Source organism: Cetorhinus maximus, chromosome 1, assembly GCF_964194155.1.
Source record: "Cetorhinus maximus chromosome 1, sCetMax3.hap1.1, whole genome shotgun sequence".
NCBI lineage: Eukaryota > Metazoa > Chordata > Chondrichthyes > Lamniformes > Cetorhinidae > Cetorhinus > Cetorhinus maximus.
In genome coordinates, this window is record NC_135879.1 from 65,328,676 (window position 1) to 65,344,483 (window position 15,808).

The following is a 15,808-nucleotide window of genomic DNA, read 5'->3' on the forward strand; positions in this document are numbered from 1 at the left end:
TGTCTGTCTGTGTGGAGCTTGCACGTTCTCCCCTTGTCCTTATGGGTTTCCACTGGGTTCTCCAGTTTCCTCCCACCATCCAAAGACATGCGTTAGGTGGATTGGCTACGGTTAAATTGCCCCTTAATGTGTGTGTCTGTGTGTGTGCATATGAGTGTGTGCCCTGTGATGGACTGGTGTCCCGTCCTGGGTGTACCCCGCCTAGAACCCATTGCCTGTTGGGGTAGGCTCCGACACCCCGTGACCCCGAATTTGAGAAGTGGTTCCGGAAAAGTGAGTGGGACTTTCCTATACAAACCTTACGATGTATATGTATGAGGTTTTAGTAATATATGTTGCCCTATGGCTTACATAAGGGTTTTCATATTCGTGTTTTATCTTGAGGATTTTATTGCATATCTTTCAGATTATTGCAGACTTGTATTCTTGTTCTTGAGTTCCCTGCCCAGAGGCAGGTCCGACCCATAGCACGCAATCTCCACCACAGTGGGAGCAAGGAGGGTGGGTCCCAAATTCACCCAGCCGGAACGGGGATCAAACTCCATGCTGTTGACACCAATCTGATTGACACCGGCTATCCAGCCAACTGCGCCAACTAGCCCCACCCACCTAAAGAGTCTGAGTTGCTGTGGCTACTTTTAAGTTGTAGCCTGGAGCTATGGAGAGTGATGGTAGAGGTTCCAATTTCTTTCCATCACATGGCTGACCAGGAATCTCTGTCGCTCTTATCACCTGCAATTGGCGTATGTTGAAAGGATTTGCAAGCTGACACTCAAGCTGTTTGGCCGCATGACACACGCATCTTCCTTGGCTATCAAATCCTGGAGTGGGACTTGAACCCAGAGCTCCCGACTCAGAGACAGAGACGCTACCCTCAGAAAACCCCAGTAAGGAAACTCTTCCTTCTTTATGCATAGGAGCAGTTCAAGGTGATTGATTTCAAGTGCTTGGTTTGATATGGGAAATTTACTGTGCAATGAACCACGGGTACAAACCCACATTGTACCACTCCATTAGGTAGCGTATTGTTATTCTGTGATTCTCAAAGTTTTTTGGTTAACAGATCCCTTTTCAAATGAATTCATAATCACGATCCCCTCCCACCATCTAAAATACAATACTCATAATATGAAGTACCACATGTAAAGAGTGTATAAATAATGCTTTTAAGAAAGCCAGATATCAATGAGATGGCTGTGCCTGCTTGTCACTGCAGAGTTTGTTTATCTTTTATGTGATGTTTGACAGTGCTGCTTGTATATCATTCAAAAGCAAACATTTTTTTTAATATGAAAAGTGAATGGATTTACAGAATGTTGCCCCCCAAAGCACCCTTAAAAATCCCTTGCAATAGAATTTGGTTCACTCAGTCTGGTAAAACAGTAGCCCTGCGGAGCATTTGGAGACAAACTGAAGGATAGTTTGAGATTTGTTTGCCAGCTTTCTGTGTCTCATGGAGTGGCAGTACAACAATGAAGCAGGCTGCAGACTCTTGTCACATTTACCATTTCACTTCACGCGGGGCTTTTAACCAAAAATTTGTGTCTTAAGCAATGGCAGTCACTTCTAAGTGGCTAATTGGTATAAAGATGTGATCCAAGCCCTCCGCATGGTGCCCTGGGCAGTTACCTTATCTGTAAGGCTGCCCCTGCCCAGTAAGTACTTCACATTTCACAGACCTCCTGAAAAGTCTATGGATCCCCAGGGGTTCACAGAGCCCCAGTTTGATGCTCTGATTTGATGATGCTCTGATCATTGATTTAAAACGTTAACTATGTTTCTCTCCACAGATGCTGCCTGACCTACTGAGTATTCCCAATATTTTTTGTTTTTATTGTTTATTTTCATTCTTGCTTGTTTTAGTAATGCGCTCCTTTGCTTTGGGCTGGTTTGAGAGTGTATCATTAATTTCCAGTCTAGTCATTTGGAGCATTACAAAAACAAAATTCTGTGGACGCTAGAAATCTGAAATTAAAAAGAGAAAATGCTGGAAATGCTCAGCAAATCTGGCAGTACCTGTGAAAAGAGAAACAGAGTTAACATTTTAGGCTGGTGTCCTTTGAGCAAACTCATAAAGAAGTGTTGCTGATACAGGAGAATGTAATGATCTCCTTTTATGCCTAAATTTCTGTGATCCAATGAGACTTCCGTATGGGTTGGGGTAAATGTACTTACACCACATATCTTGCTCAGTTTTCATCTGCACCCAGTCATGTTTAAATGGATTTCCTCAAGTACAGATTATATTAGTTTGTCTATCAGAAAAATAATAAGAGTTTCCATGGCTGTTCAAGATATTCTGCTTGCCCAACCTATGCATGGAATGCTTGTAAATATTTGGTGTGTAACATTTCGAATACAAAAAACATTTTGTATCCCAGTAAAGTCAATCAAACATGTTCGGTAAGTCAAACAAGGATCTTTACTATGGTCAGCACAGATGCAGCAAACGTGTTTGACAAAGATGGCATCAGCGTGACATACAACGCTTCTGGCATTGTTGATGGAGAAAATTAAGTGAAGGATTTTTTTTCCCGTTTTCCCCCCCCCCCTACCCCTTACAAATACAAAGTTAATTGTGTTTTCTTAAATATGTGGGCAATGCTATCTTCATGTGGCAGGAGTTCTAGCCTAGAACTATGACCCGGAACAATTATATTATTTATCACCTTCAATTTAATGAGGATAGCAACTAAAAAATATTGGATCAGCATGTACTTATTGGATAATGCAACAAAATTGTAATACCATATTTGCAGGAATATGCTACATTGCTGAAATTTACTTGTAATGCGTAGCATTTGGATTTTTGTCAAGTCTTAATCATTTTAAGCCTCACTTCACTGACATATGGTAACAGGTTTATTATTAAATTATTGTGGTATGTTATTTTCAAGAACCTTGTGGCATGTCACTAAGAAGCTGCAAGATCTGCAAACATGCTGAAACAGGTAATAATTGGCAGGTAACCAAGTACGGTTTGGCTGAATTTTAAGCTATACAATGTACTCATCTTGCTAAGTTCTTGAACTCTACTGGCAATATGTACTTAGGAGAAGCAGTCTCAGCTTTTATAATAAGTTGTTTCTTTGTTAGTAATTGAGCCAAATTAGCTTGTAGACTCTAATGCAAAAGGAAAATACTGCGGATGCTGGAAATCTAAAATTAAAACAGAAAATGTTGGAAATACTCAGCAGGCCAGACATCTTCTGTGGAGAGAGACCTAGAACTAACATTTCAGGACCTGTTTACTTCTACCCGCTGACCTACACTGGTTTCCAGTTAAGCACTACCTTTATATTAAAAATCTCATCCTTGTTTTCAAATGCCTTGCTGGCCTGGTCCCTCCCTATTTCTATAATCTCCTTCAGCCCTGCAACCCTCCACGATAACTACACACCTCTAATTTAAGAACATAGGAGCAGGAGTAAGTCATTCAGCCCCTTGAGCTTGCTCCACCATTCAGCTAGATCACAGCTGATCATTGACCCCAATGCCATTTTCCCTTACCATCCCTTTGATGTCTTTGGTATCTAGAAATCTATCTATTTCTGGCTTGAACATAATCAATGACTAAGCTTCCATAGCTCTCTGGGGCAGAGAATTCCAAAGATTCACTACCCACTGAGTGAAGAAATTCCTCCTCTTCTCAGTCCTAATCGGCTTGCCGCTTATTCTGAGACTGTGTTCTCTGGTTCTAGATGCTCCCAGGCAGGGAAAACATCCTTTCTGCGTTTACCTGGTCTAACCCCTTAAGAATTTGTAAGTTTCAATGAGATAAATTTTTGCCATCTTTAACATCTTGATTTTAATTGGTCCACCATTGGTGGCCCTGCCTTCAGCTACCTTGGGCCCTAAGTGCTGAATTTCCTCCCTAAACTCTTCTACCTCTCTTTCCTCCTTTAAGACACTCCTTAAAACTTATCTCTTTGATGAAGCCTTTGGTCATCTGCCCTAATAGCTCCTTACCTGGCTTGGTGTCATACTTAGCTTTATAATGTCTCTGTGAAGTGCCTTGGGATATTTTATTGCTTTAAAGATGCTGTATAAATATAAGCTGGCGCTGTGATGGGGGAGAAATAACGACTAGAATTGGCCAGATCTGATTTATTGGTTTATGTTGATGTGCCTCCCAATCACCATTGCTACATTAATGAGATAAAACATAGGACTTTAGACATTACTGCACATCCTATTCCCTTATAGCTCTTTTAAAAAGGTCCAAGGAATCTGCCAATTTGGGCTCTTAGTTTGATTTTGCCGAGCTATTATGATTTGATCTAAAACCCTGCTGCCGGTGTCCTCACTCCCACCAAGCCCCCATTCATCCATCACTCACGTACTCGTTACCCTGCATTGGTTCCCAGTAACACCTTGAATTTAAAATTATCATCCTTATTTCCAAATCCCTCCGTGGCCTCAGGCCTCCTCATCTTTGTAATCTCCTCCAGTCCTACAACCCTCTGAGATCTCTCCTCCAATTCTGGCTTCTTGCACATCCCTGATTTTGATCTCTTCATCATTGGCAGCCTTCAGCTGTCCTGGAATTCCCTCCCTAAGCCCCTCTGCTTTGCTACCTCTTTCTAAAGTCTACCTCTTTGATCAGATTTCTGGTCATTTTTAAAAGTCCTGTGAAGTGCCCTGAGTTAGTTTACCAAATGAAAGGCACCATATAAGTGCAAGTTCTTGTTGATATATGTCCAGGGAGCATGTCTCCCATCTTGCTGCCATGTGAGCATTGAGAAAAGAATCATGCAGTGCAAGACTTGAACTACTGCTGGATCAATTTTTGTCATGCAGAAGACCTAGCAAGATATCTTTACGAAGCATTGTGTATAATAAGTACATTCTTTTGCACACTCAGACCTTCCTTGAAAAGAAGCCTCCTTGGTTGCATTTTTTTTTCCGCCTTCAGAAGCCTCATGAGAACTTAAGAAATAGAAGCAGGAGTAGGCCATTTGACACCTTGAGCCTACTCCACCATTCAATAAGATCATGACTGATCTGCTTGTGTTTTGAATTCCACATTCCCATCTACCCCCAATAACCTTTGATTCCCTTGCCTAACAAGAATCTATCTACCTCTGCCTTAGAAATATTCAATGACCCCGCCTCCATCGCCCTCTGAGGTAGAGAATTGCAAAGTTGCACAACCCTCTGAGAGAAAAAAAAACTCCTCATCTCTGTCCTAAAAGGGTGACCCCTAATTTTGAAACACTGCCCCCTAGTTCTGGACTCACCCACAAGAGGAAACATCCTTTCCAAGCCCACCTTGTCAATACCGTTTAGGATCTTATATACTTCAATCAAATCACCCCTCAGTCTTCTAAACTCCAGTGGAAACGTGCCAGCCTGTCCAACCTTTCCTCATAGACAACCTGCTCATTCCAATTGTAAACATCTCCTGAACCGCCTCCAACGCATTTACATCCTTTTTTAAATAAGGAGACCAAAAGATGCGGTCTCACCAATGCCCTGTATAACTAACTGAAGCATAACTTCCTTACATTTATGTTCAATTCCTCTCGTAATAAAGGATAGCATTCATAAGCCTTCTTAATTACTTACCTCCTTTATACCTAACTTTGACCTCATCCTCTGCTGTATAATTCCTTTCCTACTACTGCTTAGGTCTGGTCAACAAATTAAGTACATATAAATGTACTTTGTTTCTATTTGGATTTGAAAAACGTGGAAGGCAGAAAATATTTATCTGTTTAGTTTCAGAAAGCCCATGTGATGGTGTCCAAAGCACTGACAAATTGCAGGACCAATGTTGCTTTCCGTGTAGGTATTAATTCAGTTTAACTTGTTTACTGATCTTTGATTCAGTGAAAATCCATTTTATTGGGAGAAGATGATGCTATGCAAAAAACAGTTTATTGCCAGGTAGGAGCAATAAAACAGAAATAATGATGGGGACAGCAATAACTTGACTAGAATGGAGCAGATTTGATTTGAGTCCATTGTCAGTTTATATATCTCTCAATTACTGCTTAAAACCTATTCCAAGATGTGTTTTGGATTGTAAACTGTCGTGTTGAAGAGAAGCTTCTGCCAGATCAAAGGGGTAAGATGTCGAAGGACTTCAGACTTCACTATACATCCCATTACCCCATAACTTGACCAAAGTCTAGAGAAATAATGCTCCTGTCAATTAATGGATGATTGCACATATTCCCTCTAAAGTGACATGTTTACTTCCTAAACCATCACAATTTTGTTGAAGGTTTAATAAATCAAAGTTGAAAAGAAAATATCAGAATCAAAAATGAGGAAACTGGCTAGCTTGTTACTAAAGGAAAACTACTGAAGATGTATTGAAAACAAAGAATTCTAAATTATCGGTCAGGAGAGTATACTAATATATGCAATGAGAAGTTGAGTAAATAAAATTAAAATCACTTTATCTACAATTTCTCAGACTCAGGTTATTATAGTTTATAACATGAAAAAATACATATCTCACAAATACTCTGATGAATTTAACTATGAAGTACTTTTTGGGTTTTTTGAGTAACTTCATTTATTTGGCTGGATTTAGTGGTGGAAATAAGTGCGGTGAACAGAGGTCACTGTTATTTACATGGAAATTGGACAGCAACATCTGGCATCTGAGTGAGATTGTTAAATTGTTAACTTTGTACTGGGGACTTTCTCACTAGGATGTTGAGGGTTGTGCAATGAACATTTTATAAATGAATTTTTAAAAAAAATCTGTCTTGGCTTCAATTGTAATGAAAATCCTTACCGCCAGCTTGAAATACTCTTATGTGAAAGCTGTATTAACAGTCTTAAACCTGATGGGATTTGAGCTTCTGTCTCTGGACCCTTAATCCAAGTCTCTGGTTTATTAGGCCAATGCCATAACCACTGTGCTACTGATGAGGCAATTACATTCAAATCTATTGCAATACACAATTCCTATGGAATTGTTAAGTTGGAAAAAATCCTTATGTAACTTGTATAGTTGCTGAGTTTGCCAGTTTTTGGGAGCACTGTAGTTGACTAGCACTTATTGGCTAACAAAGGGGAAAATCAACCAAATGCAGCCATTTTAATAATTAATGCTACTTCTTGGGTATTGTGTAGCTGGCTGTTAGACAGGGACATGATCGAGCTGATTTGCAGGATGTGATGAGTGGAGTCCCACGGGTCTGTACTGGGGCCTCAACTTTTTATGATTTACATCAATGACTTAGATGAGGGGAGTGAAGACATGGTAGCTTAATTTGCAGATGACACAAAGATAGGTAGGAAAGAATGTTGTGAAGAGGACATGAGGTTGCAGGTGGATATAGTTAGGTTGAGTGAGTGGGCAAAAGTCTGGCAAAATGGAGTTTAATGTGGGAAAATGTGAAGTTGTTCACTTTGGCAGGAAGAACAAAAATGCAGGGTATTACTTAAATTGAGAACGGCTGCATAATTCTGAGGTGCAGAAAGATCTAGGTGTTCGAGTACATGAGTTACAAAAAGTTAGTACAGGTACAGCAAGTAATTAAGAAGACTAATGGAATGCTATCCTTTATTACAAAAGGGATTGAACATAAAAGTAAGGATGTTATGCTTCAGTTATACAGGGCATTGGTAAGACTGCACCTCAAACAGTGTGCAGTTTTGGTCTCCTTGTTTAAGGAAGGATGTGTATTCATTGGAGGCAGTTCAAAGGAGGTTTACTAGATTGATATCTGGAATGAGTGGATAGTCTTATGAGGAAAGGTTGGACAGACTGGGCTTGTTTCCACTGGAGTTTAGAGGAGTAAGGGGTGATTTGATTGAAGTATACAAGATCCTGAACAGCTTTGACAAGGTGGACATGGAAAGGATGTTTTCTCTTGTGGGTGAGTCCAGGGCCAGGGGGCACTGTTTTAAAATTGGGGATCGCCATTTTAGGACAGATAAGGAGAATTTTTTTCTTTCAGAGGGTTGTGCAACTTCGGCACTCTCTGCCACAGAAGGTGGCAGAGGTGGGGTTATTGCATATTTTTAAGGCAGAGGCAGATAGATTCTTGTTAGGCAAGGGAATCAAAGGTTATCAAGGTTAGATGGGAATGTGGAAATTGAAACACAAGAATATCAGCCATGATCCTATTGAATGGCGGAGCAGATTCGAGGGGCCGAATGGTCTACTCCTGGTCTTATTTCTTATGTTCTTATGAGCTCAGCTGTGATGCCCTGCCTTGCCATGTTCAAAAGGCCTGATGGTATGCATTAGGCATGGCCGCTGTAGTGAGGTACCAGTGAGCTCCTGGCACTGCAACATAAGTCACAGGTATCAGGAAAGCTAAGGAAAATCAAAGTGCACATTTAAAACTCTCCACTATTTATGAAAATACCTTGTACGATCAAATTATGTTGAACCTGCTACACCTTTTTGGCTATTTTGGATTCAAATGTGACATGCATCCTGCACTACAACAGTACTCCAGTTCATTGGCTGTAAAACATGTTGAGATGATCCGAGGTTGTGAAAGGCGTTATATAAATGCAAGTTTTTTTTCTTTCTTAGTATGTGATCACATTTAGGTATTTTTTGGCTCTTTGTCCACAGAGAGAATTTGCGCAAAACGTTATTTTTAAATGGTGTTTTTTAAAGTTAAGTCTATTTGCACAGGCTTGAAAAGGAAGGCTGCAGGTCACAAACATTCACAAAAGATATATTAACACAAACTTATGCTGATATCGAGGAGAAGTGGTAACAATAGTTGAGTTACCCCTCTGAAGAGGTTCCAAAAATTCTTTATACCGTATGATGATGAACTGTTCCTTCCTGTTGAGCTTTGAAACCAGCATTATGCAATGTAAGTGTGTGTGGTTGCAGGTTTGATCAGCAGCTCTGCTAGCCAACCCCTGAGAGTTCAGGAACCAAGCACTAGCTTCTGATGGAGCAGAAATGAGATGCACAATGACCAACAAGTTGACAATGAAAATTGTGAAAAGTTAAACCATGGGAGCTTTTTGATGTGGAAAGGCCAGAAATGCTGGAAGGTAGTCAAAAGGCATTAGGTGAGATGTTCAATTGGTAGCGGACCATTTCTTGTTTGAAAAGCAGGCAGCTGATGGTTGGAAATTACAGCAAGAATGACACATCTGCCATTCCATTGATTCCCATGGTCCATTTGGTGTTGTTTTCAGATAGGCCTGGAAATACACTAGCACTCCACCCACCTGTTTCTGGTGGGTGGATGCATAATTTTGGAAATTGGACTCCTATGCCAGTTGTAGGATCCCAATTCAGGTACAAATGTGGTCCATATGGGGACATACAGGAGACTGCTCAAAAAAATAGCCATGGAAATTTGACTTCTATTCCTGTACAGTAATGAGGAGCAGGAAATAGTTGAGCTGTGATCCACCAACAGCCCAATTTACTGGCTGGCTCAGCATGGGAACTGGCTGATTTTGTAGAAGAAAAAAGAAAGACTTGCATTTATACTATCACAGGATATCCCAAAGTACTTTATAGCCAGTGAAGTACTTTTGAAGTATAGTCAATGTTACAAAGTAGAAAACATGGCAGTCAATTTGTGAACAACAAGCTCCCACAAATAGCAATCTGATAATGACCAGATAATCTCTCTTTGTGCTGTTAGAGGGATTTGAGGGATGTATAGTGGCCAGGGCACAGAGAATAACACTCCTGATGATCTTTGAAATAGTGCCATGGGATCTTTTGCATCCAGCTGAAGAGGGTATATGGGGCCTTGGTTTAACAACACCAAGATGGACAGCACTTCTGATAATGCAGCACTTTCTCAGTACTGCACTGATAGACCAGCCGTGATTTTTGCTGCCTTCTCGCAACTAGAGGACGGTATTTCCATGAACAGCCAGTTATCAGGCTCCTGGGAATTTGTTCAGTAACTTCCTTCCACGGTTTCTAAAAAAAAATCTAAATGATAGGATCTATCAAGCCAGGTTTCACTCTGGGATCTGACTTGTACAGTATTAACATCAGCTGGGATTGTATGACTGTACATTCATTACTGTGAAAGAAAGCAGCAGCATAAGGTTTCACCTCACTTAAGTATGCCTCCAGAGAGATTGCAGATGATGCATGGGCAAATGATATAAATTTCCAGTTCAGGTCTTGAGAGGTATTATTGTTACACCCACTGCAATACACTATGTTACAAGTAGATATCGGGGAATGTAAGTCAACTCTCGTAGAGATTACCAATGGGAGCAATTGACACTATAGAACCCAAGAAGGTATTGAAAGTAGACCTATATTTATAACATTGCCAATGCACCCACTTGGGTGTATTGTTGCTGCTCTCATTTGCAGTCAATAACAAATGTATTTTTGGGGGACAAGTGTAACTGGAGCCACTGAGAGATAATTGTTAATCTCTCAAACTGAGATGTAGATCTTTTTGTTGACTGCCAGATTTTAAAGCCATTATGTACTTCTACTTGAGGTTTTCTCTTAGATAAACTCGCTTTGATAACATGTAGCATTGCACTTTATGCATTACCTTATTTCTGACATGAAAATGCTTTTCTGCAGAGCAAGAGATCTAATGTAAATTATTCTGTTCTCATTTTCATGCAGATGGCACAAAGCTGGGTAGGAGGGTGAGGAGGATGTAGAGATGCTTCAGTGTGATTTGGACAAGCTGAGTTAGTGGGCAAATGCATGGCAGATGCAGTATAATATGGATAAATGTGAGGTTATCCACTTTGGTAGCAAAAACAGGAAGACAGGCTATTATCTGAATGGCTATAAATTGAGAGAGAGGAATGTGCAACGAGACCAGGGCGTCCTCGTACACCAGTCACTGAAGGTAAGCATGCAGGTGCAGCAAGTGGTAAAGAAGGCAAATAGTATGTTGGCCTTCATAGCGAGAGGATTCGAGTACAGGAGCAGGGATGTCTTGCTGCAATTATAGAGGGCCTTGGAGAGACCACACCTGGAATATTCTGTGCAGTTTTGGTCTCCTTATCTGAGGAAGGGTGTTCTTGCTATAGAGGGAGTGCAGCAAAGGTTTACCAGACTGATTCCTGGGATGGCGGGACTGACATATGAGGAGAGATTGAGTTGATTAGGATTATATTCGCAGGAGTTCAGAAGAATATGGGGGGGATCTCATAGAAACCTATAAAATTCTAACAGGACTAGACAGGGTAGATGCAGAAAGGATGCTCCCAATGGTGGGGGAGTCCAGAACCAGGGGTCACAGTCTGAGGATACGGGGTAGACTATTTAGGACTGAGATGAGGAGAAATTTCTTCACCCAGAGAGTGGTGAGCCTGTAGAATTCGCTACAACAGAAAGTAGTTGAGGCCAAATCATTGTATGTTTTCAAGAAGGAGTTAGATATAGATCTTGGGGCGAAAGGGATCAAAGGATATGGGGAGAAAGCGGGAGCAGGCTATTGAGTTGGATGATCAGCCATGATCATAATGAATGGTAGAGCAGGCTCAAAGGGCCAAATGGCCTACTCCTATTTTCTATGTTTCTATGTTCAACAGGCGAATGAGATGAGGATGATGCTTCTAAAGGTTCCAAAAAAGTGTCCATTCCAAAGCAATTATCCTATTGTTTGGGAATGTTAGCAATGATTATATACCACTCAGAATTTCTTCCATATTGCTTCTATAAGTAGCAATTTATATGACAGTCAGAATGAGTGCTACTTACAGTCTGATTTTATAAATGTTCTTTATCCAAGCTGAACAATTTACCCATGTTACAAAGAAAAACCACATCACCCTTTTAATTTCTGCATGTTGCTAGTAGCGATTTTTAATTTTTAAAAAAAATGTTGGATGCCAATGATGATTATAGTAAGATAAACCCCCTCTGTCCTGATTTTCATTAGGGTTTAACTAGTGACTTTATAAGTGCTGACTCTAGAGCAGACTTGTCCAGCCTTCTTGCTCGGGGGGGCCGTATTTGCATATTACTCTCACTCAAGGGGCTGATGTACAAATTTCGGAAAGATAAGGTTGTCACAACAATAAGCTGAACTACAAAAAAAAATGTTGGGTTTTAAGAAAAGAAACAATTGCTGAGCAAAAGTACAGCAATATCATAGCAATAAATTGTTAATTAACAAAAAGGGTAATTAATAAAAATGGCCAGAGTGTGAGAGGGTCAGGGTGTGTGTCCGGCTCACTCCCAGTCTCAGGGTGCTCACTCACTCCCTCACTCAGTGTGTTGGTGTGTGGTGGTAAGAGAGTGAGAAACCTGAAACTGGGCACAAGGCAGACTAGTACTCCACCTGCCCCCCACACAGTCTCTTGCATTCCACTTCCTCTCGACACTCAGTCTCTTGTACTCCCCCACAGCACACTCACTCAGTCACTCTCTCACTTGCCCACACACTCACTCAGTCACACTCTCAATTGCCCATAAGCAGTCTCTCTCCCCTACACACACACTCACACCCCTACACATCCACTCCCCCACACACACTCTCACTAGCCCCTATACACACACACACTCACTGTCTCTCTCTCTCTCTCTCTTCCCCCCCCATGAGCCTATCAGCAGCAAACATGGGAGAGAAACAGTCTCTGATTGGAGGAGCAGCTCCATGCCGAGTCCTCCATTGAAACTAACCAATTTGACCAGAATTGGCTTTGCACGTTGGACAAGCCTGTTCTAGAGTATCATGTATGCTCAGGGCATCTAGTAGGGACTAAAGGGCAATAGTTGAATTTTATATCCGCTTGATAAAACAAGTATCAAATATTTCAGTGTGGCTAATAATTTGCAATGTATTCAACAGGAATAACTTTATGCATACCTTGGTCTTTAATCACAAATACGTTTTTGCATAGTTAATCACAATATGGTCCTATTGTGTTTAATATGTTTAGGATAGAGTCATTTTGTACCTATTTGTATTTCTGTATTTAATTTGAAGCCTTGCATTAAAAAGGTAATAAAAATAAAAATCTTGTGATGATTGTCTAACAGAAGATTAACAGACTCCCAAGAAATGGCTGCTAAGGGGTATTTTTCCAGAGCTTCCACTGAAGTTGGAGATTGGAAGAACCCAATGGAAATTTGGATAGGACTTTGAACCCCCTATGTTACGTTACCACAGAGTAATTATCTGTGTATAATAGCATTAAAATATTTATTTTCAAAATAGGACAGTCGTGCAGCTATGTTGAAAGAATTGGAAGGACTTAGACAAGAAAGAAATCAGTTGAAAGCAGAGCTGGAAAAATACCAAGAATGTGATCCAGAAGTAATCGAAGAAATCCGTGAGTAACTAATCCATTTGTTTCAGTTAAAGTAGTTGTAATGTTTCCACTTGGAACATTTTGCTTGTCTAAGCTAGTTTAAATTGAGTTTTAGCTAAACCCAAACTGAACAGCATGTGTTAACAAGTGAGCAGTATATTTTGATGTTTTGGCACAATAATACAATGCTGAAGTATGATTCAACATTGAAATATATCACTGTCTTAAAAGATTATGCTGCATCTTGAATGAGCATTTTTTGGTTTCAAACAGTATGGTCCTAGCTCTTTTTTTGTGAGCAGTGTGAGATAATTTCATTCTATCAGCTCTCAATACCATATTCTTGGGTAATCTAATGGCACAAAACAGCTTTCTATTTGCTGGTGGGAGATATCAAAGCATTCAGTCATATAAACTTGTAATAGTTTATCATTAGAGTGCGTCTCTCATTAGAGTGCCTCTCTCATGTGCTTTTCATTTCAGTTGAAGCAGAATATAAATTAAATGGTTATAAGGCTGTAGTCATTGCTGTGAGGCCAGTGAACTCAATCGGGATCGGCTGTATTTTTAATTCAAACATTATTTGTACACTATCAGTATGTTAAATACATGATAAATGATATTTTCTTATCCAGTACTTTCCTGCTACTACTTTGATAGCTGTACAGCTGGCCACATTTTTTAGATTGACCAGTCCATTGTCCTGCACTGGACCAGAGGAACTAAGTTCAAATATTGTATCCATTCTGAAATATGGAGCATGACAATTGAGACTTTACTGACCACAGAATGAAGCAAAAAGAAAATTATTAAAATATTTCTTGAAGATGGTAACTGTTTTAGGTTTGGTAGCTACAATCCATTACCTACTTTAAATCTGAATTTAAATCAATGCCACATAATCCAATAATTTGTTGCAGTTTCTATTGGTGCAGGAGACAGATAAAATGTTGCCTTGCATACTCTTCAGTTTGGAAGAATAAGTTTGTGTAAAAGTAATATGGCCATGCTGAATGTTTTTTTTTCTTTTTATAGGACAGAGTAACAAGGTAGCAAAAGATGCAGCTAATAGATGGACTGGTATGTTACAAGAAACATGTATCTCATAGTAAAGTTATCCAGTACTTTTTCATCCATTTCCAAATGTCTCAATGGAGAGTCAGCTGTTCTTTAATGTTAACCATAATTTATGTTTGTTCCTCTAGATAATGTGTTTGCCATAAAATCCTGGGCAAATAAAAAATTTGGATTTGAACGGAATCAAATTGATAAGGCTTTTGGAATTCCAGAAGATTTTGACTATATTGACTGACGGTTTCTATCAGTACAAATAAATCTTGCTTTTTTTTAAGTTTGTATCAAACTTTTTGTTTATTGAAAAATTGTCTACTTTTATCACAAGAAAATTTAAACTTCCTATCAGTTATCAGTTTTGTGGAGTTCAATTTGCTTTCGATACCTTGAGTCTTCTATTCTGCTGTTTTAAATCAGTGTTTGCAGCAGAGAATTATTTAACAAAGCACCTGCCATTATGAAAGGCAAATTCCTGGCAGATATTGGCAATTGATGGAGGATTGAGTCCAGCTAAATTAAAGAGCAATTGAATAAAATAGAATGGCAGTGTATATTGCAAGCGTACTAATAATAGTGCAACATATATATAAGTCCCTTCTATAACCTGTTGAAAGAGTCATTTTTATTAAAGCAGTCCTACCAAATAACAGTTTGTTCTGTACATTAAGCGACCCAGTTTCACTTTGTTACAATGCTGATCTCTATAGTGCCATCTCAATCTGCGAATATTTTATTAGTTGAGCCTGTGTTTTATTGAATATTCCTTCCCTGCCTTACTGACAAAGGAAAATGCATTGCAAATTTATTATGAGATCAGTTCGGATGAAAATGCAAGTTTATGAAGCTTAAAGCCTAATTGCAACTAAAAAGAGTTTTTTAACCCATTAATTGTCTGCTCTATAACTATTAAGTGCATGTTGCTCAAATGTTCCACACTGAAATTTCTGTAGTGCTTTGCTTCATTTTGTAAAGGGATAAAACCTTTCCAGGTATAAATATTAGATATAATGGGGATTGAAACCAGATTATTTAATGCAACAAGACTGACTATACAGTGCTTATGTTGACTTAAGTCAGGAAGAAATTGGGATGAGATAAAGATTTTCACATCTTCTATGCCGGAAATGTGTTCTGTGTATAAGTGAATGACATTGTAAATCAGAAATTTGTATTATTGTGATAAACATCATACACAACCTTAAGCAAAAACCCAGCCTATTATTTGCTCTTTGTCATTGAAATAAACATTGAACTGTTTAAGTGCCAAGCGCCTGAAGATAATTTTTGCTAATTATTTTGTTTCTGAGCCTGACTATACATAAAGCTTTAATTAAATAACAAATCTGAAACCAAATGTCAAAATATAAAGGAACTAAATGTTGAAGTGATGCATAGGTAGATGTGAGTTTAAAATATTCTTGTATGTTTACAGCTAAGACCTGTCCCTTGGGTGTTGTTAATCACTGGCAGCATTTGACTGCAGAGTGTCTCCAGCAAAGCTGGATTATATATTTCAGGTTGTGAATTGCATTCT

The 15,808-nt window shown here is 39.4% G+C and overlaps 1 protein-coding gene across 1 annotated transcript in view; it reads left to right on the forward strand.

Annotated features, from left to right (window-relative positions):
- Positions 1-15,541, forward strand: part of mnd1 (meiotic nuclear divisions 1 homolog (S. cerevisiae)) — a 58,719-nt gene extending 43,178 nt beyond the window's left edge. The window contains exons 6-8 of the mRNA XM_078541597.1: positions 13,107-13,221; positions 14,236-14,280; positions 14,406-15,541. Coding sequence (XP_078397723.1) covers positions 13,107-13,221; positions 14,236-14,280; positions 14,406-14,512 — 267 coding nt within the window. The 3' untranslated portion in view covers positions 14,513-15,541. The remainder of the gene's footprint in view (positions 1-13,106; positions 13,222-14,235; positions 14,281-14,405) is intronic.
- The last annotated feature ends 267 nt before the right edge of the window (positions 15,542-15,808 follow it).